General features: G+C 37.0%; 1 protein-coding gene across 2 annotated transcripts in view; it reads left to right on the plus strand.

Moving 5' to 3' along the window:
- LVRN (laeverin) overlaps positions 1-27,232 on the plus strand; it is a 41,531-nt gene that overhangs the window by 5,614 nt on the left and 8,685 nt on the right. The window contains exons 2-14 of one of the 2 annotated variants that reach the window (XM_034432798.3): positions 4,155-4,297; positions 6,277-6,452; positions 8,764-8,890; positions 11,425-11,579; positions 14,342-14,455; positions 15,611-15,748; positions 16,377-16,442; positions 16,538-16,603; positions 19,811-19,971; positions 21,610-21,683; positions 22,447-22,586; positions 23,602-23,657; positions 26,336-26,489. In XM_034432798.3, the coding sequence (XP_034288689.2) occupies positions 4,155-4,297; positions 6,277-6,452; positions 8,764-8,890; positions 11,425-11,579; positions 14,342-14,455; positions 15,611-15,748; positions 16,377-16,442; positions 16,538-16,603; positions 19,811-19,971; positions 21,610-21,683; positions 22,447-22,586; positions 23,602-23,657; positions 26,336-26,489 (1,570 nt within the window). Of the gene's footprint in view, positions 1-4,154; positions 4,298-6,276; positions 6,453-8,763; positions 8,891-11,424; positions 11,580-14,341; positions 14,456-15,610; positions 15,749-16,376; positions 16,443-16,537; positions 16,604-19,810; positions 19,972-21,606; positions 21,684-22,446; positions 22,587-23,601; positions 23,658-26,335; positions 26,490-27,232 lie in introns of both variants that reach the window. The other variant, XM_034432797.3, reaches the window with a different exon arrangement.

The following is a 27,232-nucleotide window of genomic DNA, read 5'->3' on the forward strand; positions in this document are numbered from 1 at the left end:
TCTGTGGTGTGGCTTGGTGGGTATGGCAGGGGAAGGATACTGCAAAATCCCCATTTCCTCCTGATCAGCTGGGACTTGGAAGGCAGAGAATAGATGGGGTGGGGCCAGTCAGAATTTTTACCCCGGGTCTCCAAACTACTCAAAATTTTTGCTACTGGTTCTCCAGAACTGGTCAGAAGTTGCTGAAACCCACCTCTGCCCCCACCCACCACAAATTCCCCACCACCTAAACCACCCAAACATCCACACAACAGACCAAGTAATGCTGTCCAACAGCTCACTGATGGTGGCCCTTTAGTTCATTGTTGAGTGCAATTATAGCTAATTATAGGATAAAAACTATTCAGAAAATATGTGGTCCGAGTTTTAATTATTCAATTTGATGATCAAGATGGTGGGAAATTGTACCTTTACTTTTCAACAGTAAGGGTAGGATGGTGGTGGTGTTTTCCAGGGCTGCATCTTACCCACTCTTCTCATAAATCATGATTTACAAATGACACTTTCTGGGTTTATACAATGTTACACTAAAATCAAACACAGCATGGGAGTTTCCTGCGTGGGGACATTAAGCATAATATTTATAGTATAATACTTATATACTTAAAGCTGCTCTGAAAAGAACTTAACCATGTAAAACATAATCGCCATGGTGTGTGGCATGTAAAACATGATTTATAGTTCACCGACCTGTCTTTCCTACTGTAATTTAATCAGTGAAACTGCCATGCGTTACTATGCAAAGCTTCAGAACTCCAGATGAATACAAGTAACTTTCTCTCTATGAAATTGTCAGGCAGCCCATTAAGGTACATTTAAAACTGGGTAAGTTTTAACTATAACACGAACCATAAGGCATATGGAATATATTGTAATGGAAAAATAATGACTTGAAGCTACAAATTCCCTCCCCCTCACCCCTGGCTCTCCCACTTGCACAGATAAAATAAGATCAGCTTGAGTGCTGCAAGAACAGTGAAGTTTCTGCTGCCCCCAAAGCCCTTTTAATGCTGTTGCAGCAGAAACCCTGAGGAAGCCCTAATCTCTTCACATACAGATTGGTGTGGGTGTGAGTGGGGGGGGGGGGAAGCCTCAAGGAGGAAACTTTGCTAATAAACTGAGAAACCACAGGCATTCCATCCTAATCCAGCACTTGAGTTGCCTGCTTATCTTCATGTTCCATCCTCCTCTTTAACAATGGAACCCTCAGCTGGTCTGTTGCAAAGGTGTGGCTTTGGTTTTACAATAGCAAAATAACTTTTTTTTTTTTTTACTTTGACACGCTTCCCTAAATCTTGTTCATGAATTAGGTCTCTTAGATTTCCCACCTCTCAACCCCAAAGAATCTTTTTTATTGGTCGGTGTGTGTGTGTGTGTGTGTCCTGTTTCTTGGAAAGCATAAAGAGTTGCAATTGGTGTACTCCTTTCTTTGGCAAATTTCCATGACATCTTTATCCATAAAGCTGTTTGTGTGTGTATATATATTTGTGTGTGTGTGTGTGTGTGTGTGCGCGTGTGTGTATGTAATTTATGACTAAAGAGAAAGTAAAAATAAGAATGAAAAATGGGGGCATATTTAAAAGACACTGCATGTATTTTTTTTAAAAACCTTTGTTGTTGATTACATTTTCCCATTTTTGTATTGGAATTAAGACTGAAAAGTGAGGGTTTTGACCTAAACAAAACAAGTAGGTATATTTAGCCTGAGTCCATATGCTTTAAAGCACCTCCGCTTTCCATTCACCTAAAGGGAAGTAGCATTTCTGAAACCAACAAGGACTCTTCATTTCTTTAGAAGAATTTTTAATTAAGCTAAGGGTTAATAAATATGCTTTGAGAAATAGCATTCATAATGCCAAATACAATGGCATGTGCATTGTATGATACAGTGTTTCAGCAGCCTGGATGGTAACTCCCCTGGGACTTTATTTCTATAATGTTTCATGCCATCTGCCGTTAGAGTCTTCAAAATAATGGAGCATGAAACTTTTGTATGAACATGTTCATTTCTTTTGGTGGTAAATTAGACTTGAAGTGGCAAGTCGGGGGAGACAGGTGCATTCCCATCTCCAACTTGAGACAGAACAGGCTGAAGCTGAAGTGTGCCAAGTTAGATGCACTGTTTGTCCACCAATGTTCTCCATCAATTCCTATGAGATTTCCTACCTCTAGATAGGCAGGAAGGGAAGCAGGAAGGCACCACCCTGAAGGAATAGGATTATGATTTGAGGGTCCTTGTGGATCCATGGTTTCTGATACAACAGGTAAAAGCCTATATAAAAGGGCCTTTGGTTGGTATAATATTTAAACTTTACCTGGTTCCCATCATTGAAATATATTGTACCTATACTATTGCCCTGTGTTTATAGTTATTTATAGTTTTGACCAATAAACTATACTTACATGACTACCTGCTCCATCAAGAATTACTGCAACCTCTGGATCATATATGAAAAAATATTTCTAGTGGCCACTATTCATCAATCAATGCAATCCCTGAGGAAGATACAGATAATGGAGCTGATCCAAAGAAATTTTAACCTGCTCAGGACAATGTTGTTTTATTTATTTTTTCTTATTTCACTGTTATAAAGTTTTGTTTTATGTTCTTAAGTTTATCATGGCTCTTTTAAATTTTCTACTTTGTAAGCCTCTGAGAGAGGTGTTATTTGTAGCAGTGAACAAATGCATTCCATAATTATTAGAATAATTTAATATTCCTTTCTTTTATACCTCAAAAGATGTTAAGTATGTGTGTATTTTATTTTGGGGGATTGTAGGAAAAGAGCTATATTAATCTATTATGGCAAAAATTTGGAATTCCAGTAGCATCATTTCTGACTAATGCTTTCTATTAAAAAGGCATAAGTTTTCATGACCTGCTGTTCACTTCATCAGATGCACAGAATAGCTAGATTAGGATTCATTTGAGGTGAAGTGGGGAATTGGGGGAACAGAAGAGAAAATAGGTTGGTTATGCAGATGCAGGGTACATGCGAGACAGATTACAAATACCTTATCAATTAATAATTGTGTAAAAAATATCCATTGTGTTTGTTGAGACCTTCTGAGATATCCTGAACTCCCATATCTTTTGAATTTCTTTCCTAACAATATTGTTAAAGCCTTTGAGATCTGCTATGGAGTATCCTGGACGGTTGAAATACTCCAATTTTGCTTTGCCCTTGCTTTGAGTTGTGTTCATTAGATCTTTTCTGCAAAATCTGGTCTATTTGTCTTATGTTGAATCCAGAGGAGCATTGCTGGCAGATGATAGCATGTATCACGTTGGAGGAAGAACATGTGAAGGCACCTCTAACCTTGTGTATATGGTTGCTGGGGCTGTGATTATGCTGTTGGTGTAGATGTAGGGGCAAAGTAGATATCTGGGTTTCTTACAGTCTTTGGTTCCCAACTTGGCATCATTCTCCTGTTCCTTGTTGCTTCTGAGGATCTGCTTCAAGCATAGTCCTGCCACCCATTGCCTAAAAAAGCTTTCAGTATTGCCTGGAGCTTTATCATCCATGTGAATGCCTTGAGTTGTGATAGGTGATAATCAGTGGTATTTTGCTGCTCTGTTTCTATGATCTGCTTTTTAATATCAAGGTTGACTCAACCTTCCATCCTTCCAAGATCGGTAAAATGGGGACAATATGCTGACTCTGTAAAAGCCATTTAGAGAGGGCTGTAAAGCACTATGAATTAGTATATAAGTCTAAGGCTATTGCTATCTCCTCCCTGGGAATAATCTGGCATGACTGTTTTGTCTATTGAACTTGATGGTGGGTGACTCAGTCTACTGAATGCCTGATTTAATTTTATCATTGATCATCTGGGTTAAGTGAGTCAGAACAAATGTAGTTGTAGTGTAAAGGCTGATTATAGATAGTAAATTAGGAGATTTGTGCTGAACGGAAGATGGACGCAAGAAGGTATGGATGGCAATCTGGAAGTTTCTTGCATATTGGGATGTTAATGTCCCATGTATCATTTTATGATGACATCAAGGATTTAAGGGTATGTGTGCATAACTTCACTGGCTATTGGGTTGGATTAGAGGAGCACCACCTTGAAGGTATCTATGCAAATATCTGGTTTTGCTTGCATGCCTGTTTTAAAATGATTCAACTGATTTCTATTTGTATTCTAATTAGGTGGATGATTGTTTCACAGCTACAACCCACAGCTGCAAGACATGTTTACCCATGTTTTGATGAACCTGCAATGAAAGCTACTTTTAATATCAGCATTGTTCACCATCCCAGCTATGTTGCACTTTCCAATATGCTAGCTTTAGGTAAGTAAAGATTTAATATAAATAAAGTTTTATTTGAAGCTGAGCACAGCTCATGCTGGTTTCATGAACATACAATTTTGTAGCTTTCTTAGTAGCAATAGGGAAGTGTTAACACCGTACAGTAATTCTTCTGTAATGTTTTTTCCACTTCCAAGTTTGGACTATAGTTATGGAAAATCTTGATCATGTCCCGTCCAAGTACTAATCAAGCCCATCTATGTTTAGCTTCTGACGCCGAACTAGATGGCAATATTATGTTACCCAGGTTGTAGCAACAATAGTACCATAGCTGAACAGTAAGATGCTCTGGTTATGTAAATTCTGAATGCCAGCACATTGAAAACTGAACTATTTGCTCAGCTTTGATTTTTTTCCCCTTTATTTTCATTTGTTTTGCTTGTGCAGTGATTCACAGCAATCCCATCTGGAACAAATTCTAGTTCAGCTACAAATGAGTTCAGCTACAAATACCAAAGAAACTGTGTGGCTTGATAATCAAGTAGCACCAGATTAGAAAATTAAATATCCTTCCAACTTGATGTTGCTTATAACAAGTGTTTCCTGATGCTATACTAGAAATATAAATCGATAAGTGCAATAATATTCATTCGCTTTTGGTGGAAAATAGAAGCTAGATTTACACACTATCTACAACACAGGAAGCACTTTCATATATGATTCTGAATTCACTCGCATCTTTTGCAGATGCTTCAAATTGGCTGTGTATTTCAGAAAACTTTGAGGTTTTTTCCCCTTAAGAAGATGAAGGTTGCTTTCATGAGACATGGAGATAAGGGAGTCTGCTTTCATATTCTCACCACATTAGTGGTGAAATTCAAAATTTTTAATTACCGGTTCTGTGGGGGTGGCTTGGTGGGCGTGGTGTGGCTTGGTGGGCATGGCAGGGGAAGGATACTGCAAAATCTCCATTCCCTCCCCACTCCAGGGAAAGGATACTGCAAAATCCCCATTCCTTCCCCACTCTGGGGGAGCCAGAGGCGGTATTTGCCGGTTTTCCGAACTACTCAAAATTTCTGCTACTGGTTCTCCAGAACCTGTCAGAAACTGCTGAATTTCATCTCTGCACCATATCTACCTTGAGGTTGGCCATGATGAGAAGAGTGATTGATTCAGAATCACCTAGTAAAGTTCCATGGCTGACGGCGGATTGGAATGTTACTATCTATGTAACCTTTATATCACAGTGGCTGTCTTGGAGAAATGTGTTTATGAAGGAGGTTATGAATTTCATTGCAGAGTTTGAAGAGACTATGAATTATCCTAAGGAGTGGATTTCAATTTTAAATCTTTTCTGCTCTGAAAAAAAAAAAAGAGTATTGGTGTATTATTGGTAGAAGCAAATATATTGCACCTATCTTTCCCATCAGTATGCAGTATGATAGAAGCAAGCCACTTTCTTTGTAGCTGCATTACTGGACTTTTGAAATTTTAAGGTATTTTAGGCATAGCCCATTACCTTTGACTGACTTTATTTTTAAAAGATGATGTTTTACCTCATCTTGATAACTTGATATCTTGATAATACCTTGATAACTATAATTTTGGGATTGTTGGAAGTGGAGACCTGACATGGGCTATGGATTCCTCAATTCTGCAATGCAATATGAAGTATATGGAAAATAATAAACGACACCATTTATTTTTGAAATACAGTATTTTATGTATGTAGCTAACATAAGAATCACTTTGGCGTAGAGATTAAAGCATCAGATTAGAAACTAAAAGACAAATTCTAGATGTACAATCAGCTGGGCAACTTTGGGCAAGTCACTTTTTCTCAACCCTGAGAAGGCGGCAATGGTAAACCACTTCTGAAAAAACCTTGCAAAATAGTTGGGGACTTATGCAGGCAGGCAGTCACCAGAAGCCAAAAAGTGACTGGAAGGTACCAAAAATAATAATAATAATAAAAAAAAATAGCTAACATATATTTGGGTTGCTTCTTTATTTTTAAATAGATGTATCTGAGTATAAAGATGTGAACGACAGTGCACTGACTGCTTTGATGAATGAAACTACACCAATTAACTGGACTATCACAACATTTGAAAGAACCCTGAAAATGTCTACGTATATCACTGCTTTTGTGGTCTGTAATTTTGATTATGTCACCACAACTGAAAGAGGCAATCAGGTAAATAAAGCTCTTGAGATTACATTATACTATCAGTATGTATTTGCATTTGTGTTTAAGTTTTGTGTTACAGCAGATATTCTTAAATTTAATTGATTCAATAATACACACACACATACATACATACATACATACATACATACATACATACATACAGTATATAGATCAATGAAAAGACACAATGCAACTGTGTGCACAAAAGTATTCCTGAGATTTCCCCTTTATACAAAACATTATAATAAATAAATAGGCAGATAACATGTTGTAAAGCAAAGCACCAGCCTCTAAAACGGGTGGGCAACTATGGCAACTTCATGACCTGTGGACTTCAACTCCCAGAATTCCTGAACCAGCCAGAAGTCCGCAGATCGTAAAATTGCCATAGTTGCCCATCCCTGCTCTAAGTTCATCTTTATTTGCAGCAATTACAAAAGTCTCACTTGTGTGATAGAATTCTGAATAGTTTACCTGTGATAAACATGTTTGCATGTTTGCTTTGGGCTCAGATTAAGACCAGATGATGCCCTAACCCTGGCTCACAAATGTTGCCCCACTCTCAAGCCAAGAGATGGAAACAAATGTATTATCAGACAACACCTTCAAAACAAATGTTTAAACTTTTTTTTACTCCCTGTGTGAAAAAAATATTTTATAACAATGCAGATTAAAGTTGAACACAGCAAATAAGGACGATTACTGGTACATTTTTTTTTACTCAGCTTGAGTGTGGCAGTGAAAGAGTTAATAGTATCATAGACAGAGGAAAAACTGTAATGCCTTCCCTTCCCTTGGTGCTCTGAACAAGTGCTTATTTTTCATAATGATTAATTCAGGGTTGTCTTGCCAGTTTAAATATGATTGGATGCAAACTTGATTTTTACCCATGCTTAAGCTGGAATCATACTTTTGTGTTAAACTAACATTTAGTTTGATACAATTGCCCTATCTCCAGATCATATTTTTACAGTTTTATAAATATCATAAGGGTGAAGCCATGCAAATCTCTGGGGAGGATATTGTTCTGGAGATCTGGCACTTCAAGAGAAAAAGCACACTTCTTGTGTCCTGTAAAATGGCTCAGTTTAATCAGTGGGACTTGCAGTTTACCTATCCCACTTGATTGTACCACATGGGAAAAACAGTTGATGTAAACAGTCCTTCAGGCCTTACACCATGACGAACTGTTATTGTATCTCAACCCTTTGTAAAAGGTCTTTATGGTTCAGAGAGTTGGCTGAACCCACCTTCTTATAGTTCATTCAGTAAATAGAATTACTTATGCCTTAGTCACAATTCAGTTGGGCTACTGCAATTTGCTGTACTTGAGATTGTGCTTGAAGAATCTGCTGGAAGCTGCAGTTGGTTCAAATGGAACCAACTGTTTCAAATTAGAAACCTTTCTTGATTTCACTGAATGAAGCCATCATCACATTGGTCGTCATTTGGTTTCCAGTGCAATTCAAGCAGCATCAGAGCTTATCTTAAAAGCCCTACATTGTTTGAGACCTATATACTTGCAAGACTGCTGTCTCCTAGGGGTTTCTTTCTATGCAATAAAGTCTAGTGGAAAGAACACTTTCTGAACCCCATTCATGTGGGGTTGCCATCACCAAGGACCATGAGGTCATACCTTTTCTATTGCTGTCCTCTTTTTTGGAAAAGTGAAGGTAAGCTCCAACCTAATTAGCATTCAGGAAAACCACTAAGGCCTGATTGTTCCAGAAAGCTTTGGCGTTTGATAGTGTAGTAAGTCTTTTCTGTGTAGAAGGCAATAATAGTTGTTACTGATTTGGGGATATTTTTTTTAAAAAAATGTCCTTGTTATTCTTTTTGTATTACTTGTGAGCCACTCAGAACTTTTTTGCAATTGAGCAACATAAAATCACAGTAAACATAGTCAGTCATGTGTTGTTCTAAGCTAAAATGTGAGTATCCTAATTTTAAATTAAATACTGCACAAGTCAGCCATTGTGGTTTGCAAACCTTAATATATAGCTTACTATGTTATGTGAAACCAATCAACGGTTGTCTTTATTCATTTACATTTATATATTATCAAATTTGCATGCTTTCTGACTCCCAACAACTCTGGGTACCTCACAATAGTTAAGAAAAGTGCAATGCTAACCAAATAACAATAATAGGAGGATAAAAATGCTAAATCCAGTCTAAACATATGGCTGACTGTATGATAAAACTAAAAGGTATTAGAAGATATGTGTACAGTATAAAACAGACATATACTAAGGGAAAAGATAAGCTAATTATGGGCTTGATTCTTACTATCTGAAATAATACTTCTTTCTAATAGATACGTATTTGGGCTCGGAAGGGTGCAGTTAAAAAAGGATTTGCTAATTATGCTCTAAATATCATAGGGCCAGTGTTTTCATATCTGGAAGACTTACTAAACATCAGTTATCCTCTTTCAAAAACAGGTATGCTAGCATGTTAACTTTTAAAAATGTTTAAAAAACTATTGTGACTTGCAAACATAGTAGCTTCAAAAATACTGTTGTATCTTATTTCTGGCCTTAATTTAGTAATTTGTAATGTAACTATGAAAAAGCCTGCATTACTATTGTTCAGAAAGTCATTGGTTCTTTGACATACCACATTTTATTATATTGTATTTGGAATATTTATTACCTTGCTTCTCTGTTTAAAAATGGTTAGAATGACTTACAATAGATCATACAAAGGTTTTTCAGACAGACAGTACACAATTGCCTATGGAGGGATCCCCAACCCGTGGTCTGTGGCTCAGTTCCAGGCCGCAGCCTGTTGAAAATTGGGCTGTGGAAGTGGTGGGCTAGTCGCACACGTTAAGCTGCATTTGTGAAAGCGGTGTATGCACAAAACCATCCCCTCTCCCTTCCCTGCCTCTACCAGTCCACCAAACCAGAAAAGTTGGAGGTTGCTGGCCTATAGAGTATCACCACACTTGTGGGAGTTTGATATTTCTGGATTACCAGAATGTTTAAAAAATGGCCAGATAGGGCAGCAACTACAGTTCTGCTCATCAAGAAAGGCTCTGTTGAAAGATGGGGGTGAAATACCAGGCCTTCCTATAATAGTCTCCATTTTATGGGGTACTGCACTCTTATCCAGGGGTTCCCAATCTTGGCAATTTTAAGATGCATGGACTTTTAACTCCCAGAATTTCCCAGCCAGCCTCCATGGAGCTCCCATCTTGTTACAATTACTGTTACATTTCAATGTCTTTTAGTTCCAGCCGACTGAATGTGAATAACTTTCATTTGGGGATTTTTAAAATACTGCTCTGGATTTAGCTGTTTATTATTAAGGGAATGTTTTGTTTTGTTTTTGTTTGATGTTGTAAGCTGCCCAGAATCCTTTGGGGTTGGGTTATAAATACTAGAAAACACACAGACAAACAAACAAACTGCCCAGTTTTCTGGGATTCATGTTGTCAATGTCTTTAGGGGACTATGGAAACTCATGATAATATGTATCAAATTATTACATGAAGCTTCTTGTAGATGCTAAATATTGTTTATAATGTCATCCCTTCGAGATAGGCTGTCAAGAAAAATACACAACAGGATTCCAGGAATCTAGTAAGGTAGAATAATAGAAGTTTGGAAGCCTCCCCAAGTTTGTCCCATCTTATACAAAACAAAATCAAGGCATTATTTTTAGTGTCTTTCTCATGCTTTCCCCTTTCTCAGAGCTGTAAACTTTTTTGAAAGTTTTCTTAAAGGCTTGCTAATTAGCATTTAGCAACAGCAATAGCACTTAGACTTATATATTGCTCCATGGTGCTTTAAAGCACTCTCTGAGCAGTTTAAAATGTCAGCATATTGCCCCCAACAATTTGACTCCTTGTTTTACTGACCTTGGAAGGATGGAAAGCTGAGTCAACCTTGAGCCGGTCAGGATCGAACTCCTGCAATGGGCAGAGTTAGCCTGCATTCTTACTACTGCACCACCACAGCTCTTCTCCTTTCCTATCCAAAAGGTCAGCTCTGTATTTCTTCCCATAGATTTACTGCCTGGATTTGTACAGAAAGATTCTGAATTTGGAATTCCCTGTGTTCATTCAACAGGGGTCATTTTAGGTTGTTATAAATGAATAACGCCCTATTATCAGATGTAGAGTACATACTTCGTGTGTATAAATTTCAATCCCAGATTGAATCTTTGGCATCCCTGAAAAGGCTTGGGGAGGTTTTGGGTTGAAACACTGTTGAGAGAATCAGTAATTTCAGACTCTTGTGTGAATGCATGTAAGACATTCTTCTAAGTTCCTGTGTAAATATTAATGTGAGTGACTATGTGTGGACTTAGCATTGTGGTTTATAAATCTTGCTTTGTGGTTTATCACTATGTGTGATGAGCCCTCTAGACATTGTTGAACAACTCACTCATACTCACTTAGCATAATATGTGAATCTTGCCAGAGAAAATAAAATAAACATATTTGAAATAGAAATTGGCTAAATTACATGAAAGTAGCATTTGTAGATTTAAGTGAATGATACTATTAATCTTGAGTATCTTCTGATATGTAAAGAGGATTTACAGTATGTAATATGTTAAGTGTCAGCATGTCAAGATGCATTTATCCTAGTGCTGACATAAGAAGGAGAATGCAAGTGTCTGCAACGGGACGGTTGCCTTTCACCTACTTATTTTAGCTGGAGATAATGTCCCCTAGGAGATGGATGGGAGGGGGGAAATTCTTTGAACTGGAGCAGTAGATTAGGGGTAAATGATTGGGAAGATGGCCAATGAATGCAGAGGAGTGGGGGAAGGAAGAGGAGGAATTTTGGGTCAGCACGTCAGTGCTGGCTGCATGAAGTCAGTGTAAAAGTTGCTGTGCTAAATAAAATGGAAGTTTGTTTCAAAAAAGACTTTGTTTGAGACGCAATTTATTTGAAGACGGCCTGAAAACCTGACATTAAGAATTAAAATGTTAAAGTGATTCTTTTTATTCAAATTCTATTAGATTTTGTTGCAGTACCTCTTATGAATCACGGTGCAATGGAAAACTGGGGACTAATGATTTTCCATGAAACGTCCTTATTGAATGATCCAGAGGATAAATACGTAGTAAATAAAATGCAGATTTGCCGAATTGTTGCTCATGAGGTAGCACACCAGGTATGCAGTAAAATATCCTGTACAGTATTTCCATTGATCATTACAATCCAAATGTTACAGTGGGTGGGTTGCTACCGGTTCGCCCCGGTTTGGGCGATCCAGTAGCAGCGGTGGGAGGCTCCGCCCACCTGCCCGAACGCAATCAAATACGATCTGTGCATGCGCAGAAGTGGTGCATGCACGAACCAGTAGCAAAGGTAAGCGAAACCCACCCCTGAAATGTTACTTCCTAATTACAGACAGGCCTTGATTTACAACTATTCATTTAGTGACTGTTTGAAGTTACAACAGCTGTTTCAATTACAACTGAAAAAAGTGACTTATGACCGTTTCCCCCCCCACATTTTTCCCCCACATTTATCATTGTTGCAGCATCCCCATGGTCACATGATCAAAACTTGGGTGCTTGGCAACTGGCATGTATTTATGACAATTATACTGGCCTGGGGTCATGTGATCACCGTATGTAACATTCCCAGAGGGCTTCTGACAAGCAAAGTCAGTGGGGGAAGTTTAACGACCAACTGATAACATGTAACTGTTAAATGATTTGCTTAACAACTGTAGGGGGAAAAATCGTAAAATGAAGCGCAACTCATTTAACTGCTGTGTTCCTTAGCAACAGAAATTTTGGGCTCAACTGATCTGGAGAGTAACAAATTGGGAATGTTGATCAAGCACTGTAAACTAGTGTTTCTCAGCTTCAGCAATTTTTCGATGTTTGGACGCCCAGATTTTCTAGTATGTTGGGGAATCCTGGGAGTTGAAGTCCACACGTCTTAAAAGCTGCTCACATTAAGAAACACATATTAATCAGGAAAAAAAAAACATTATGCTGGAAGGAGAGAAGGATTCTGCAAGAATGAAAGAAGCAGTTTCAAAGCTAGTTTTAAAAATATTTGCTTGTATTAACAGCCTCATAATAAATAGCATTACGTATTATGTATCCTAACATACAACTAAGGTTCAAAGTACGTATATTAAATGAGAGGCCAAAACAGAAAGAAATATAATATTAACAGTCAAAATAATAATATAAAACTAAAATAAAAGCAATAAAAATATCTGGTTGTCAATAAATAATTGAAAAGCACCTCCACAGGATTATTATTGCATAGAATTAATGAAACTACTAACAATGTATTGTCTTGATACAGATACACCAAATGAAATAGTCTGGTATTTTCAGTGAGATAATTTTGACATTCTTTACTGTACCCTGGAAAAGGATCATTGATATCTGGTAGATTACAATAAATCAAAAAACATTTTGCTCTCTGTGAAGCACAGACAGTATAGCACGTAGGCAACAATCATTGGAAAAGTGGAAGGACTGTTTACATTAAGAGAGGGAGTCTTTGTTTCTTTTGTGACTTCTTCATCCCAAGCTCATTAAGAAGCTGTAGCAAGTACAGGCTACTAAAACGGATCTGATTTTTTAAAAACTATATAATTGCAAGAATGAATGATATATGAAATAGATCAGGACTGTTTTTGTAGGACCAAAAGAATAAAACATTACCATATGGAAATTAAGTCTTAAATCTTAAGAAATTAGTGTCTTTCATGAAGACACTAAAGAATCATTAATATATAAATTCTAATCCTGCTATTTGATAAAAAAAACTAAAACCGAAATGATTTCCAGTTCCTTCAGATTAAGCAAAGAAGATCTTGGATAAAATTAGATACAGGATTAATTCCTTGGGTGCTGTTAACTTCCCTGTGTTATATACATGTATATACATACATACGTGTGTGTGTGGGTGTGTGTGAGTGTGTGCCAATGAATTTCAAAAAAAATTACTACCAGTTCTGTGGGTGTGGCTTGGTGGGCAAGGCATAGCTTGGTGGGTGTGGTAGGGGAAGGATACTGTAAAATCTCCATTCCCTCCCCACTCCAGGAGAAGGTTACTGCAAAATCTCCATTTCCTCCTGATCAGCTGGGACTCGGGAGGCAGAGAATAGATGAGGGCGGGGCCAGTCAGAATTTTTACTACCGGTTCTCCAGAACTGGTCAGAGCCTGCTAAAACTCACCTCTAGTGCACGCGCATGTGTGCATACACACACACACACAGAGCACCTGGAGTAGCATTTGAAGAGATTTATGTAGGAATATAGAAACAGCAACTTGAGTGGTGTGGTACCCTAGTGGTGAAGTCACTCACCTTCTACTCAGAAGGTTGACAGCTCAATCCTAGGTAGTGGCAGATGTTTTTCTTCTAGGATGCAAAGAAAAAAAATATATGCTGGGAGCTCCATGTGATGTCAGGAAGGGCATCCAATCAGTAAATGTTCAACTCCATCTGGTCACCCTGGCTCTACCCTGAATTAACGGATTACAGGGCTCTAAAAAGGGATACTTGGAATAGCAGCTTGAGGAGGAGAGGGAAGCAATTTTTGCCCTGACTAATTAAATTTATCTTGTCAGTCATGGTTTAGAAACTGATAATTACATTACAAAAAGTGAGTACATTCATTGACACCCTAGTTTTGCATTTATGGGACCCTTTCAGATAGTTGCACTGGATTATGTAAGAAAAGCCTAGATTTCTTTTTCTTTAATTCCCTATTTTAATCCTTGTGGCATCTTTATTGTATTTTCTAAATCTCCTATCAACCTATAGATATTGCACCACTCCTTTGTGACAAGTTGTGCCCATTAAGTAAAACCTTGAACTGCTCTCTTGCCAGATGAATGAGAACAGCAGTTGAAAGAATGCATTTAAAGACTCTTCCTCCCCTCCCTTCCTATTTTAAGTGGTTTGGAAACCTAGTTACCATGGATTGGTGGAACGACATATGGCTTAATGAGGGATTTGCAACTTACTTTGAACATCTAGGTCTAGACTACATTGAAAATATCATGCCACTGGTAGGTGTGAATTAAACCAACCTTTCCTGTGTATCTTTCATTCAAACTCTGCATTTACCTTTAAGTGCTTTTAAGTTAATGAAAACTATGTAATAGAGGCTCTACGCTCGGAGAGACCTCTGTATTCAGGCTACTTTATTTACTATGATATTAAATGGTGAATTCTTCCTCATTCTACCAAGAGCCTTGGTAGTACAGTGGTCTAAGGCACCCTGTTATTAAGCTGGTTATTAAGACCAGCTGCCTGCAATTACTGCAGGTTCAAATCTCGCCAAGGCTCAAGGTTGACTCAGCCTTCCATCCTTTCTAAGGTAGGTAAATTGAGGACCCAGTTTGTGGGGGCAATAAACTGACTGTGTATAAATATACAAAAGAATGAAGGCTATTGCTTAGCACATTGTAAGCCGCCCTGAGTCTCCGGAGAAGGGCGGCATATAAATCAAAAATTAAAATAAAAAAAAATGAGAGGTTTTCAAACAGCAGCTGAATGTTCTTCTGTTACGGTAGCAATATTGTATTTGAATCTATATTGAGCAGGGAATTGGATTAGCTTCCTTCCAACTTTATAATTCTATAAGTATGAGCTTTGTCATAACTTTCTCCCTGCTTCTGTCACTGCTGAGTTGCTAGTGGTATGCGAGTCCTTATCTGCAGCCTGATACAATGCAAATATAAGCTTGCTATGCCTAACTTAGTTTTGTAAACTTTACCAATTTGCACATGCATTTTTGCATCAAGTACCATAACTGATTGCTTAACAAGTAATTTATAGCCATGGTGTACTAGTACTACTCCTTGTCTTAAATCACATATATTCTGTCTGTATACACTGCTATTTAAAGTGTATACAGCACTTGTAAAGCAGCACTTAATAGATTAGAACTAATTTATGCTTCAGAGGTGAACGTGAAGGCTTTACTAGATGGTATAATAGGTTCAGTGAATAAGTGGATTGATTGAGATTGATAGAATTAACATTTATGCTTCCTTTCTGTATAGATTTCAGTTTAAGCAAGTTTTTTTAAGTTTGATATGAACAAGATTAATGATATTAGAAAGGAATGCAGAGAGAACTAAATACATTTACGAATGTTACCATAGAATTCTAAATTTGGGTTTGCATGAGCAAAATTAACATTTTATGGTTATTTGCAGGATAAACTTTTTAGCAAGCAGCTTACACTACCTATGTTGGATAAAGATAATTGGGAATTAAATCAGTCTATATCAGATTCAGACACCCATCAAACAGATTCATTATTTGAAGTGTTCAATGCAGTCACTTACCATAAGGTAAATCATATATTATTGTAAATTTCATTTATGATTCAGAAGAATCTTTTTACAGTGCATGAGAAAAGTAAATTATTCTCTTGATGTTATAAGACAGAGTTCCCCAACCTTTCTGGGTTGGCGGCCTGGAATGGGGGGAGGGGAAAAAGAGGGGATGATTTTGTGGGAGGGGCAAATGCATGTACACACACGTGAAAGTGCTCATGACGTTCATGGTGATGTGAGCACAAGTGGGGCTGCAAGTGTTCATGATGAGACTTGCACAAGTGGGGCCGTGAGCGCCCGCAATGAGACTTGTGAGAGTGGGGCCAGCGTCGCCCATGACAAAGCTCATGTGAATGGGGCTGTGGACACCCATGACGATGCTCGCATGAGTGGGATTGTGCACGCATGCAATGGCATATGCACCAGCCAGCCACTCACATGGCCCAGTGGCAATTAGCTCATGGCCAACTAGTGGGCTGTGGCCCACAGGTTGGGGACCCTTCTTATCAGATATCATAATCTGCATGAAAGTGAAACAATTTTAAATTTAGTGCGTACCATTTTCATTCAGTGTAGGTATTTAAAACACTTTGAATGTATGTAAGTAAACATCTTCCTAAGTTTATTAATGTGTCTATTTTAGGGGGCTGTTATCATCCGGATGCTTTCCAACTTTATGACTGAAGGATTATTTATCAAAGCAGTGAATGTAAGTTTAGAAAATATTATAAATTTCTTATAATACATTGCATTATATTGAAACTTTACAAACTAACCAATAATCATATTCTTGTTTTACTACAGTCATATCTGAGTGCATTTTCCTTTTCCAATGCTGTCCAAGATGATCTGTGGACTCACATTCAAAAGGTGGTTAAATTTACAATGCATTTGCTAGACTTTTGATTTTAATGAATTGGGAATTGTTGGCTGTAAGTAAAAGGAATTTAAACTTCAGTCATGACCATTGGATGCTCTATTCTCTGAAGTTAGCATCACCAACTGTTGCTGACAATTCTCCTTGAATCCTTAGTTTTCAGTTTTGGCCTATGTCTGGACAGTTGTTGTTTGTGGTCTTTTTAATGTGGCAATTAATGTATAGCTAACTTAAAACAAGTTTGTCAGTATTTGTATATGTCCACACATTTATTTCTCTTCGGAATAATCCTCATCTTCTGCAGGCAGCCAGGTACTCCATCTAGGAAGCAAAAGTACATTATAAAAAATGTTTGAAGTACATATCAATCCTATGGCAGATTTCTGCTATAACTTAAGATATAGGACAGTGATGGCGAACCTTTTAGACACCGAGTGCTAGAACTGCGCACAAGCGCATGTCCAAACAGAAAGGTGTGCACAGGCATGAAGGTGTGCATGCGGCAACACGTGCGTGGACGGGCATGCATGTGCATGTGTGGACATGCACCAGTGCAGACATGCACACAGGTGCAGCGGAGACCCGAAGACCAGTTGGCCGGCAGGCGGCGGGGCATCCCACCAGCAGTGTGGCAAAAGGTAACATCTTTTTCTTTTGTGAGCTTCTGTTTTATTGTTTGCAGGGAAACAGAAGCTCATGAAAGAAACGCCACGGAGATCTGACCTGGGGTGATGGCGTGTGTGCCGGCAGAGAGAGATTTGTATGCCACCTCTGGCACGCCTGCCATAGGTTCGCCATCACAGATATAGGAGATAAAATACCTATAGGAAGAAAAATGCTCATTTGCACCAGATATTAATTGCTATGCCCATGTGACTGAAAATAGGTAGATAAGTTTTGCTACCTAACATGCATAGGAAAAAAAATGGTATTAGATAAAATTAGAACTGCCTTAATAATATCTGGGGAAGTTAATTCTGCCCGGATATAATGAGGAGTTTAGTTCCACAGAGGAAACTGAATCTAAGAGCCAACATTGGCTCATTGACAATCCCATTATCCAGACCCCCCCAAAAAAATAATGATAATGAGGGGAGGGGGAGATTATAGTTGATTTTAGTAGGGCTTTGTAGAAAGCAAAAGTTTCTGGATTTCCTTCTTAGCCATTTCTTCATCTTCTAAGTCCCAGCTGAATTTTCAAAAAATGTTCCTTCAAGCTTAATTTTTTCTGGCTTTTATATATGCCTCTCAGATTGTATTAATTCTAGTTTTTATTTAGCCTCTTGTTAAAATTGTTCCTTTTGTAAGAGTAAGGAACACATGTCTGTCATGTGGCAGTAAGATTTATGTTCCTCTGATAATATCTCCTTATTTATTATTTATTTATTTATTAGTTTGATTTATATGCCGCCCTTCTACGGAGACTCAGGGCGGCTTACAATGCGTTAAGCAATAGCCTTCATACTTTTGTATATACCTGCTTAGTAGGGCTTTCGCTCCCCACCAAGCGGTGTTCTATTTTATACAAAGTCAGCTTATTGCCCCCACAAACCAGGTCCTCATTTTACCCACCTCGGAAGGATGGAAGGCTGAGTCAACCTTGAGCCTGGTGAGAATTGAACTTGCAGTAATTGCAGGCAGCTGGTAGCTAAATACTACTTTAACAGTAGTTTAGTCCACTGCTCCTTATGATGGGCAGTGCCATGTATTCATTGTTGTGTTAGTGTGGGGACTGGAGCAACTATACTGACTTTACCCATGTTTTGCTCTCCCAGTCTTAATATTGCACACATATTAGTACTTGGAGTGTTTCTATTGTATTGGATGTGAATAATAGCATGGAAGCCTGTTTTTAAGCTTTGAGACTCATGAAGATCCTCAATTATTTTTCTAGGATTTCTTCTGTGGGTGTACTAATAAAGGAGAATATTTGTAGTTTGGGGTTAAAATGAGGGATTGCTTGGTACTCTCCGAGTTTGGTTGTTTTCTTGCAGACATTTCATTACTCAAACTAGGTAACATTATCAGTGCATCATCACAAGAAAACAATCAAGCTCAGAGAGCACCAAGGACCCCTCATTTTGTGGGTGTAACAGATAGGGAAATGCACACAGTTTATAAAGCTGTGTAATATTGTATATGGAAGCGTTAAAATACTTAATAGAGCATAAATATACCTTTGACCTGCACAACAATGACTGAAAATTTATAGAGCTTAGATAGTGTCTGAGAGTGGTTTGTCATTGGATTAATCCTTGTTTCTGATTAGTGGTTAGTAATTATAATTGTGTTTTTGTATAGTGACTACTAGGTGGAACAATTTTAATCTGAAATACAGGTTAAACATAGTAACTTTAAACTGACTTACAGAAATATTCCATTAGCTTATTCATGTTTAGCTGATTTGTATCCTGCTTTTCGAAGTGTCAGAATCCTTTTCCAAATATCTGTCCTAACAACATCAACCTTATGTTGTAGCTTGGGTAGAGAGACGCTGCTACATCACCCAATGAGTTTCTGCAACTAAGTATAGAACTTAACCTCACATTTTGAAGCAATACAGTCATACTGAAGCATATAATTTGCCTGCATCACATTGGTCCTTAAATATACCTTTTTGTGCCACTAATAAATCAGTACCAGTTCATTTGATTGGTACCAATGAAGAATATGCCCTTGTAACTATGCATTACAATTAACACAGAGCTTGGCTCTTTATTAAGCAAGATAGAAGTCTGAGTCATAATGAAATTTCAGAACCTTGGATAGTTCCAATAATCAACTATCCTCTGATAATATATTGAGCTGATTTAGATTACCATATCAAGATTATGTTCCTTTTTTGAAGATCAAAGTGTTGATCTTCTAATTTGGAGATTAGCCTTTTATCAATTTTCCATCAGTATCTTGTGTGATGTTGCAGTTCTGCAGAAAGTCTGAATCTCTGCCAGTACCTAAGGAGATTCTTGCTTAAGGGTGCTTTCTTTGACCAAAGTCTAACTCACAGCCATTGATTCAGCATCTAATTCAGCACTTTCACTGCTTTCATATTGCAAGAGACACGATTGATGAAAATTGATCTGCAACATGGACTTGATCTCAAAACTGCTGGGATCTGAATGATTCATGTTTCTTGAAAGTTTCTATATATATGTATTTAACATAAAAACTGTATTTTAATCCTAAACATTTTTTGGAAGGTAATAGATGAGCAAAATGACTTCCAGTTGCCAACTTCAGTAAAAATAATAATGGATTCTTGGACCTGCCAGAAAGGCTATCCACTCCTGACAGTAGATTTCTCAACTGGCAATATTAGCCAGGAACCATTTTTTGCTGAAAAAGGAGAACACAACTCAGAGTACGTGTTTTTTTAAGTAATAATAAGAAAAATGTAAAGACTTTAAATAGAGATTGAGTGAATGTGTAAAAATAGGGTGCAAATACTAGTTGATGTATTTGGTGCCATTCCAAAAGATTTGGAAAAGTATTTGAACACAATAGGAATGGATAGAATCTCAGTTCTCATCAATTAAAGAGGTTGCATTACTTGTAACAGTGTGTGCAGGTTTGTGTGTGTGTGTGTGTGTGTGTGTGTGTGTGTGCGTAGACAGACAGGCAGACAAAAAGACATATATATTAACTTTCCTAGATCCTTAGGAAAGATCCAATAATCAAAATTACTAAATCAGTCCGAATTGTGTGGTAAACCATATGTAAATACAGATAATGGTAATAAGTTTTGTGTGAATTTTTAAAATATATGATCTGCAGGTTTTCAACGATAGAAATAAGTTGAGTTGGCACACTTTTCCAGTACAAACTATCTTTTTCTTTGAACACAATTTATTATTTTCTGCAGCTCTCAAATCTGCAAACTATGATTTGACCTTACCCTCTGAAACAAAGTTTGAAATTTGTTTCTCAGACATTACTTATAAATGCCAAAATGAATCTTATATTACATCTGAGCAGGAATATGGGATACTTGGCTATTCAGCTGATTTTTTTTATTGTACAAACCATAAATTGGAGAATCACCCAAACTGAGTTGATTCATTATGCTTTAATCTGTATTAAGTTATTAGAGGGAATGTGAATTAGAAATAAAGTAAACAATGGAGTTTAGAGCCAGGACTTAATCTGAGGCTAATATTATCTATAATACCATTTATTTTTTAAAGAAAATATAAGCATAAATATCCTTCAGCTGTCATGTTCTGGAATGTTTATTACTATCACAGTCCTTATTTTCAGCAGCTTGCATTGAATGTGTAAAAATTTATATGAGAATATAATCAAATATCAGTCACTGACTATGCTGGATGGCCTTAAGGAAGTTACAAAAGAGGTTTTCTAATATTCTAGCTGAAAATATAGCATTTTTAAACAAGCAGCTTATGTAGTTGGGTTGAAACCTGGAAAAAGCTGGCATTAATAGATTTGTCTCAGCTATGTCATTGGAATGCAGCATGTACTCAGCTGAACAAGAGTTAAAATTACATAGTAGAGCTTTCTAATCTTTGCAATGTGCAAATGTGCAATGAGAACAGGTTTTGTTGAATCAGTACTATTTATTTCCATACAAGGAGCATGACTTAGAAAAGAAACTTTTGAAAAGAGAAATCCATGAGCATAATTGTGCATTCCATTGTCAGGTATAAAAAGTAGAGGTTTCTTATACACTTATAGATATTACTCTACTAGAAGTAAGAAAGCCCCATGCATATTTGCATTATATTAGCCTTAAATGTAGATGAAATCCATTGAATTCAAGTACACACAAAAGTTCCAGTTCACAGTTGCACAGTGGAGTATAAGTTATGCAGCTTTTAGGTATAAACAGAAATTGCATTGCACATTTGAACTATAAAAATTTCCCCCCCAAAAAGAGAGTTTTTTTCTCAGAACTTTTTTTTCTTAATTTATGTAATAGCATTTGAATGGTGTTTTACTTTGGCTGATGGATTAATTATCAATTGTTATTTTTATTAAGTAGCACGTGGATTATTCCTATTTCTTGGATAAGAAATGGAACATTACAACCTTTAGTATGGCTTGATAAACGTAGTAGTAAGTATGTTTTCCTAAATTTAAGAAAGTCTTTACTGTCTGGAATATATGATTCTGAACTTTTGAAAGATGCAAATTATAGCCAAAATATCGATGATGAGTTATTGTAATTTCCTTTGCTTTCCATATAGGTTCTTTAACAGAAGAATTGGGGAGGTGGGGGTGGGGAACAGATATAATGAACAATATGGGCATGTTAGAGAATGGCAACAAGAGTTTGATTAAAAACCATTTGAGACTCCTAGTAGAAAAGAAAGTGGAAGGCAGCTGAGAAGAGAATTAAATTGGTGATTAGAAAAGCACTTTAAGAGAGTAAAGCTTAGTTTAGGACAGATATAGTGAATCTCTGTTCTATTGTGTTAGTACAACCAAGGAACTGTGGCAGGTCCTTTTCTTACCAAAAGCCAATTCTACCATCTTTGGCTAGGAAAAGGAAAAATGGATGCTGTAATCAGGAATCCATTTATTATACTTTTACATCTTTCAAAAGATGGAAAAAGAATTTCAGTACTCTAAACAGATCCAAATATTTTAGCGTGATATGATTATGAAAAAAAATTGTATCAATGACTTTCATAAATGTTATGGTTTTGAGAACTATACAGTATATGTGTGGGCAATGTGATAAGCTACACTTGGTTTATTTGCTTCTTTTTCTTACTTTAGAAACTATGCAACATGTTATCATGAGCATACGTAGATTTTCAGAAGGGCAGTATTTTAAAAAAATGTGCTAAGTTTTCTTCCTTTTATGTGCTTACAGAAATATTTCCTGAAATGAAAATATCAGATTCAGCACAAGATTGGATTGTTTTAAATGTGAATATTAGTGGTTACTATAGAATCAACTATGATCAAAACTATTGGAGAAGATTAGCCAAAGTGCTTGAAGATGATCCAAAGGTATGATAGTTTTTAATCATGAGAATGTAGATGATTATTATATGAATGAATATGTTATTCTGCAGTACAGCATTTTCTCAAGGCACATTGGATCATGATTTTCCTTCATGGTGTTCCATCACTGGAGGTTTTAAAGAAGAGATTGGACAACCACTTGTCTGAAATAGAATAGGGTCTCCTGCCTGAGCAGGGGGTTGGACTAGAAGACCTGCAAGGTCCTTTCCAATTCTGGTATTCTGTTATTTAGCTAATTCTGGTCATAGAGAGAGCCATATTCCTAAAGTAGATGAGCCTAGGGATAATTCTTGGAATGTCTGGGAATTTTAGGAGTCAAAGAGCACAAGCATTTGCAAGGTTTAAGGTATCCATTTTACTCTTAGTCTCCATTCCTATACAAAAATGTCAATGTTTGGTATGTATTAAATCCATATTCTAAAAGGCAATGAAGAATATAATCTCTTCCAAAATGTCTTAAGTGAAAGGAAAGTTCAGAAGGATATAGTCCTGATAAGGATCACTGAATATAATTTAGGTATTGAGGACATGAATTAAACTAGTATATTGTTTTATACAACCATGGATTTGGCTTCCTACATGTCTATGGGAGGAAGGAAAAAAATGAATCAGGAAAAAAAAGATACAAATATACTGATGGCTTTTATACACCCATTTTAATTATATTGTTCCAGCTGGCATGTCAAGGTCTCAGCAGTCTGGCACATTTATCTTACTGGAATGAGGAAATGGGTAGCCTATATTCTTTGTGCATGTATGTAATTTAGAGATTCCATCGATTGGTAAAGTTTAGGAGATATTTGTGAATGATTAGCAATATTACTAGTTCAAATTGGAACCTGTCATATATGTATATTTAAAATTCATATTGAATTGCAGATCAATATAATAAATGTTTTTAGGAATCTGAAGTAGTACTGCAGATACTTTGAACTACTACTGTATAAAGACTTGAAAATAACAGTTTTAAATAAACTGTAATACATGGGTATCTTTGCAGGCTATTCCTTCTGTCAGCAGATTACAGTTAATGGCAGATGCCTCTCATTTGGTTTGGTAAGTTATGCACCATAGTTGTTTTTTCTACATTTATAATTGAGTTCTGAATTCATTCTGCATCTGATCTCCTTTAAAAAAATCTGATATTTTTTCCTCTACACTTTCTTCTTGCACCATCTTGAGTTTGAAGCGCAGGTAGCACAATGTACCACATTCCATGGATCCTTTGATCAGCTGGATTAATCAACAAGAGTTGAGGAAAGAAATAGGGCTTTGAAATACCTTTCCTAACCTTGGTGACTAGAGAACTCAGCACTATGAAAGGCTCCCTTAATCCATGCCCTTTCCCTTAATTTAGGCCCTGAACCAGTGTGAATCCACAAATAGAAGGGATACATGGGAATGTGAACCAACTTCTGTAGCCACATGCAATTTCTTCTTACCACTTTACTTAGGAGATTGCACCTGTGCACAGGAAAGGTTCACATTATTTGCAGGCTGGCAACCCCTACAGAAATTTTTGCAAACCACACAAGTGCAAGATGATGTATAGGGCTACTGTACAAGCATTTATTCAGAAAAAAACATTTTTGTACAAATATTATGAATGCATAGGAGAAAGGAAAAAGAAATCTTTAACAAGGTTGCTGGGAACAAGGAAAGTTTATTATTATGTCTTTACCCACTTTTCTGCTACATTGTAGTTTTTTCACTATAAAGGGGTAGCAACAGCCTGTAGTTGAAAACAGGTCACCAGCACTGGGGGAAAGGACAGAATTGCTACAGTTCCTTGGGCAGCAGAAAGAGTGACAAAGAGTAATGGGTTAGCCAGTTATCTTCACCTTTACATTGAATGGCCTCTTGCCTGATCACACCCAATATACATGTTTACAATATATTCCAGGTTGTTTATTGTAGGAACAGATCCCTCATAATTCAGTCGGTTTACTGTTCAGCCTGTGTGGAGCTGATGCTATGTAATGCAGTCCTAAATATTTATACTCTGATGTAAATCTCATTTAGGACTTCCTACTAAAAGTATTTAAGGCTGCAGCCTTGGCCGTGCACATGCCTCTCCTGCCAACCATTCTTACTGGCATTTTTGAATCTGCAGTCCAAATGTGTACTTTCTATCCTGTCTCTATCCTGTTTCTTGCTCCTGCCCTTTTTCTGCTCCAGCTCTGACCCCAGACCACCTGCCTTCTCTGCCCTCCGCCTGCTTCCTGATCCAACTCAAGTCCTCGCCATTCATAAGCTTTTGAACTGTGAGTATATCTTGAATTCTGCCAGTGTTTTCTTCTACCTGGCTACTGACTCAGAAGCAATTAAAGATGAAGTTAAGAGATATTTCCAGATGGACAACTCCTGAACTAATGAAATATATTGTGTTCTTGTCCTATCTTTTCGTCACTATGGCTTTTATGCTGAATGTCTCAACTTGGGAAAGGTTGTGATAGATAATGATACCTGGACATCTCTAAATTCTGTGAATGGGACAGGGAAACTGCCTAATACATTTTATCTCTGCAAAGACCTCTAGTGTCATTACGGTTTTGAAGGCAATTTTCAGATGCAATGCATGTATGAAGTGGTGCTCTGTGTAGCATTCTGAGGTTGACTACAATCAAATAAATTGGGAAGGTGTTTTGCAGAATTTCTTACATGATTTTATTTACAAAAGGTTATTGTATCAGTAGTAAGGTTATCAACCAGGGGTGAAATCCAGCAGGTTCTAACAGGTTCTGGAGAACCATAGCGGAAATTTTGAGTAGTTTGGAGAACTGGCAAATACCACCTCTGGCTGGCCCCAGAGTGGGGTGGGAATGGAGATTTTGCAAAACCCTTACCCTGCCACGCCCACCAAGCCATGCCCACAGAACCGGTAGGGAAAAAATTTGAATTTCACCCCTGTTATAAACTACAAGCAGTTGTTTTATTTCTGCAATCCCTATATTTTTCATTTGTGCTTTTGTTTTCCTTGTTCCCAATGCTGTTGCTGCTTTCCCCCAGGTCTTCATCAAAATATTTGTATATATCTTAGTGTTTACAGATCAATAATCCCATTCGTCCCAAAAGTTTTCTAATGTAGCAAGCACTGAAAAAATATGTAGAACAGGACAAAATTGATTCCAAAAGTTGTCAGGCCTCTTTGTTTTACAACTCCTTTCCTTTTAAAAGACAGTTCTCTGGTATAGGTTTTGATGGCTTTTAAAGTCATGCCCCGGTGAAATCATATTGTCTAAAAGGAATATTCATTTCAGCTCATTTCAGTTAACATGACATGGAAAGTTAGCTTTGTATATGTTCATGTGTTTTAAAGCCTTTTTTTCCCAAATGCCATTTGTTGATTATAATATCGTTGAAGCTAATTATAAATGCACTCTTTTTCAGGATTTAAAAACTCTCCTAAACTATGGTAGGACTAGCAATCTCTGCTAATTACTAAAATTTCAGAAAGTACAAATGTTGATACCTTCCAAAGTGAACTATATATATGTTACTCCTACCAAACAGCATTTTTTATGTCACTGCTCTTATTTATATGTTCTTGTGTATACGTGTATGGATTCTGTTTTACAAACTTTATAAGCCCATGTAATACTTGTTCATGGTTAATATATATAGAAGGCTTGTCTGTAGGATTCTAACAATGCTATTCATCTAAAAGAATATTAATGAGATTTATTGAAAAGTAGTTGAGAACCACACAATTAAATATGACTTCTTTTAAATAGGTCCAATCACACTGGATATGAAACTCCACTGTATTTAACTAAATACCTTAAAAAAGAAGATGATTCAGCAGTCTGGACAAGAGCATTGCATGCACTGGGCATTTTCAAGAGCGATTTTCTTTTGCGAGATCCTGAATTATTTCCAATTTTAAAGGTAACTAAAATGGATGCTGAAATCGACTATATTCATTGTAAATATTCTCAATATCCTAAGGGAAGAAAAAAACTAAGTAGCGATCTCTTCTGTTCTGGTCATTTTGCAAAATATTATAAACTAACATTGAGATTTTGATAAAAATTATACAATCAGAAGCTATGTGTGTGTATGTGTTCTTCTTTTTTTTATAAAAAAATGACCCTGTAGTCCCTTAGTTGGGGCGACTGAGTGGAGATGAGCATTTACTGGTTGGATGCCCTTCCTGATGCCTATGTGGAGATTGCAGCAGATATTTTTTCTTTGTACCCTAAATGAGAGAAACATCTGCCACTACCTAGGATTGAACTCTCAACCTTCTGAGTGGGACATGAGCATCTTCACCACTAGGCTACTCCCCCAACACACATATATTCTCCTAAATTCAAGTACGGGGAAATGGAGGCACATTTGGAGAATATATTGGAGGTGGTGACCCTTTGAGAGCTGTATGCAATGAAATTTCATTTTTAATGTATGCCAATTAGTGTACATTCAAAGTGACAATCAAATTATTCTATTCTATTCTATTCTATTCTATTCTAGTCTAGTCTAGTCTAGTCTAGTCTAGTCTAGTCTAGTCTAGTCTAGTCAAGTCTAGTCTAGTCTAGTCTAGTCTAGTCTAGTCAATCTATAGAAATAATTTTTCCTTGAGAGAAATAAAATAGGAAAGTAACATTATAAGAAGAAATATCAAACCTATA

This window comes from Pantherophis guttatus, chromosome 2 (assembly GCF_059756535.1).
Source record: "Pantherophis guttatus breed Tessera chromosome 2, ASM5975653v1, whole genome shotgun sequence".
Classification (NCBI taxonomy): domain Eukaryota; kingdom Metazoa; phylum Chordata; class Lepidosauria; order Squamata; family Colubridae; genus Pantherophis; species Pantherophis guttatus.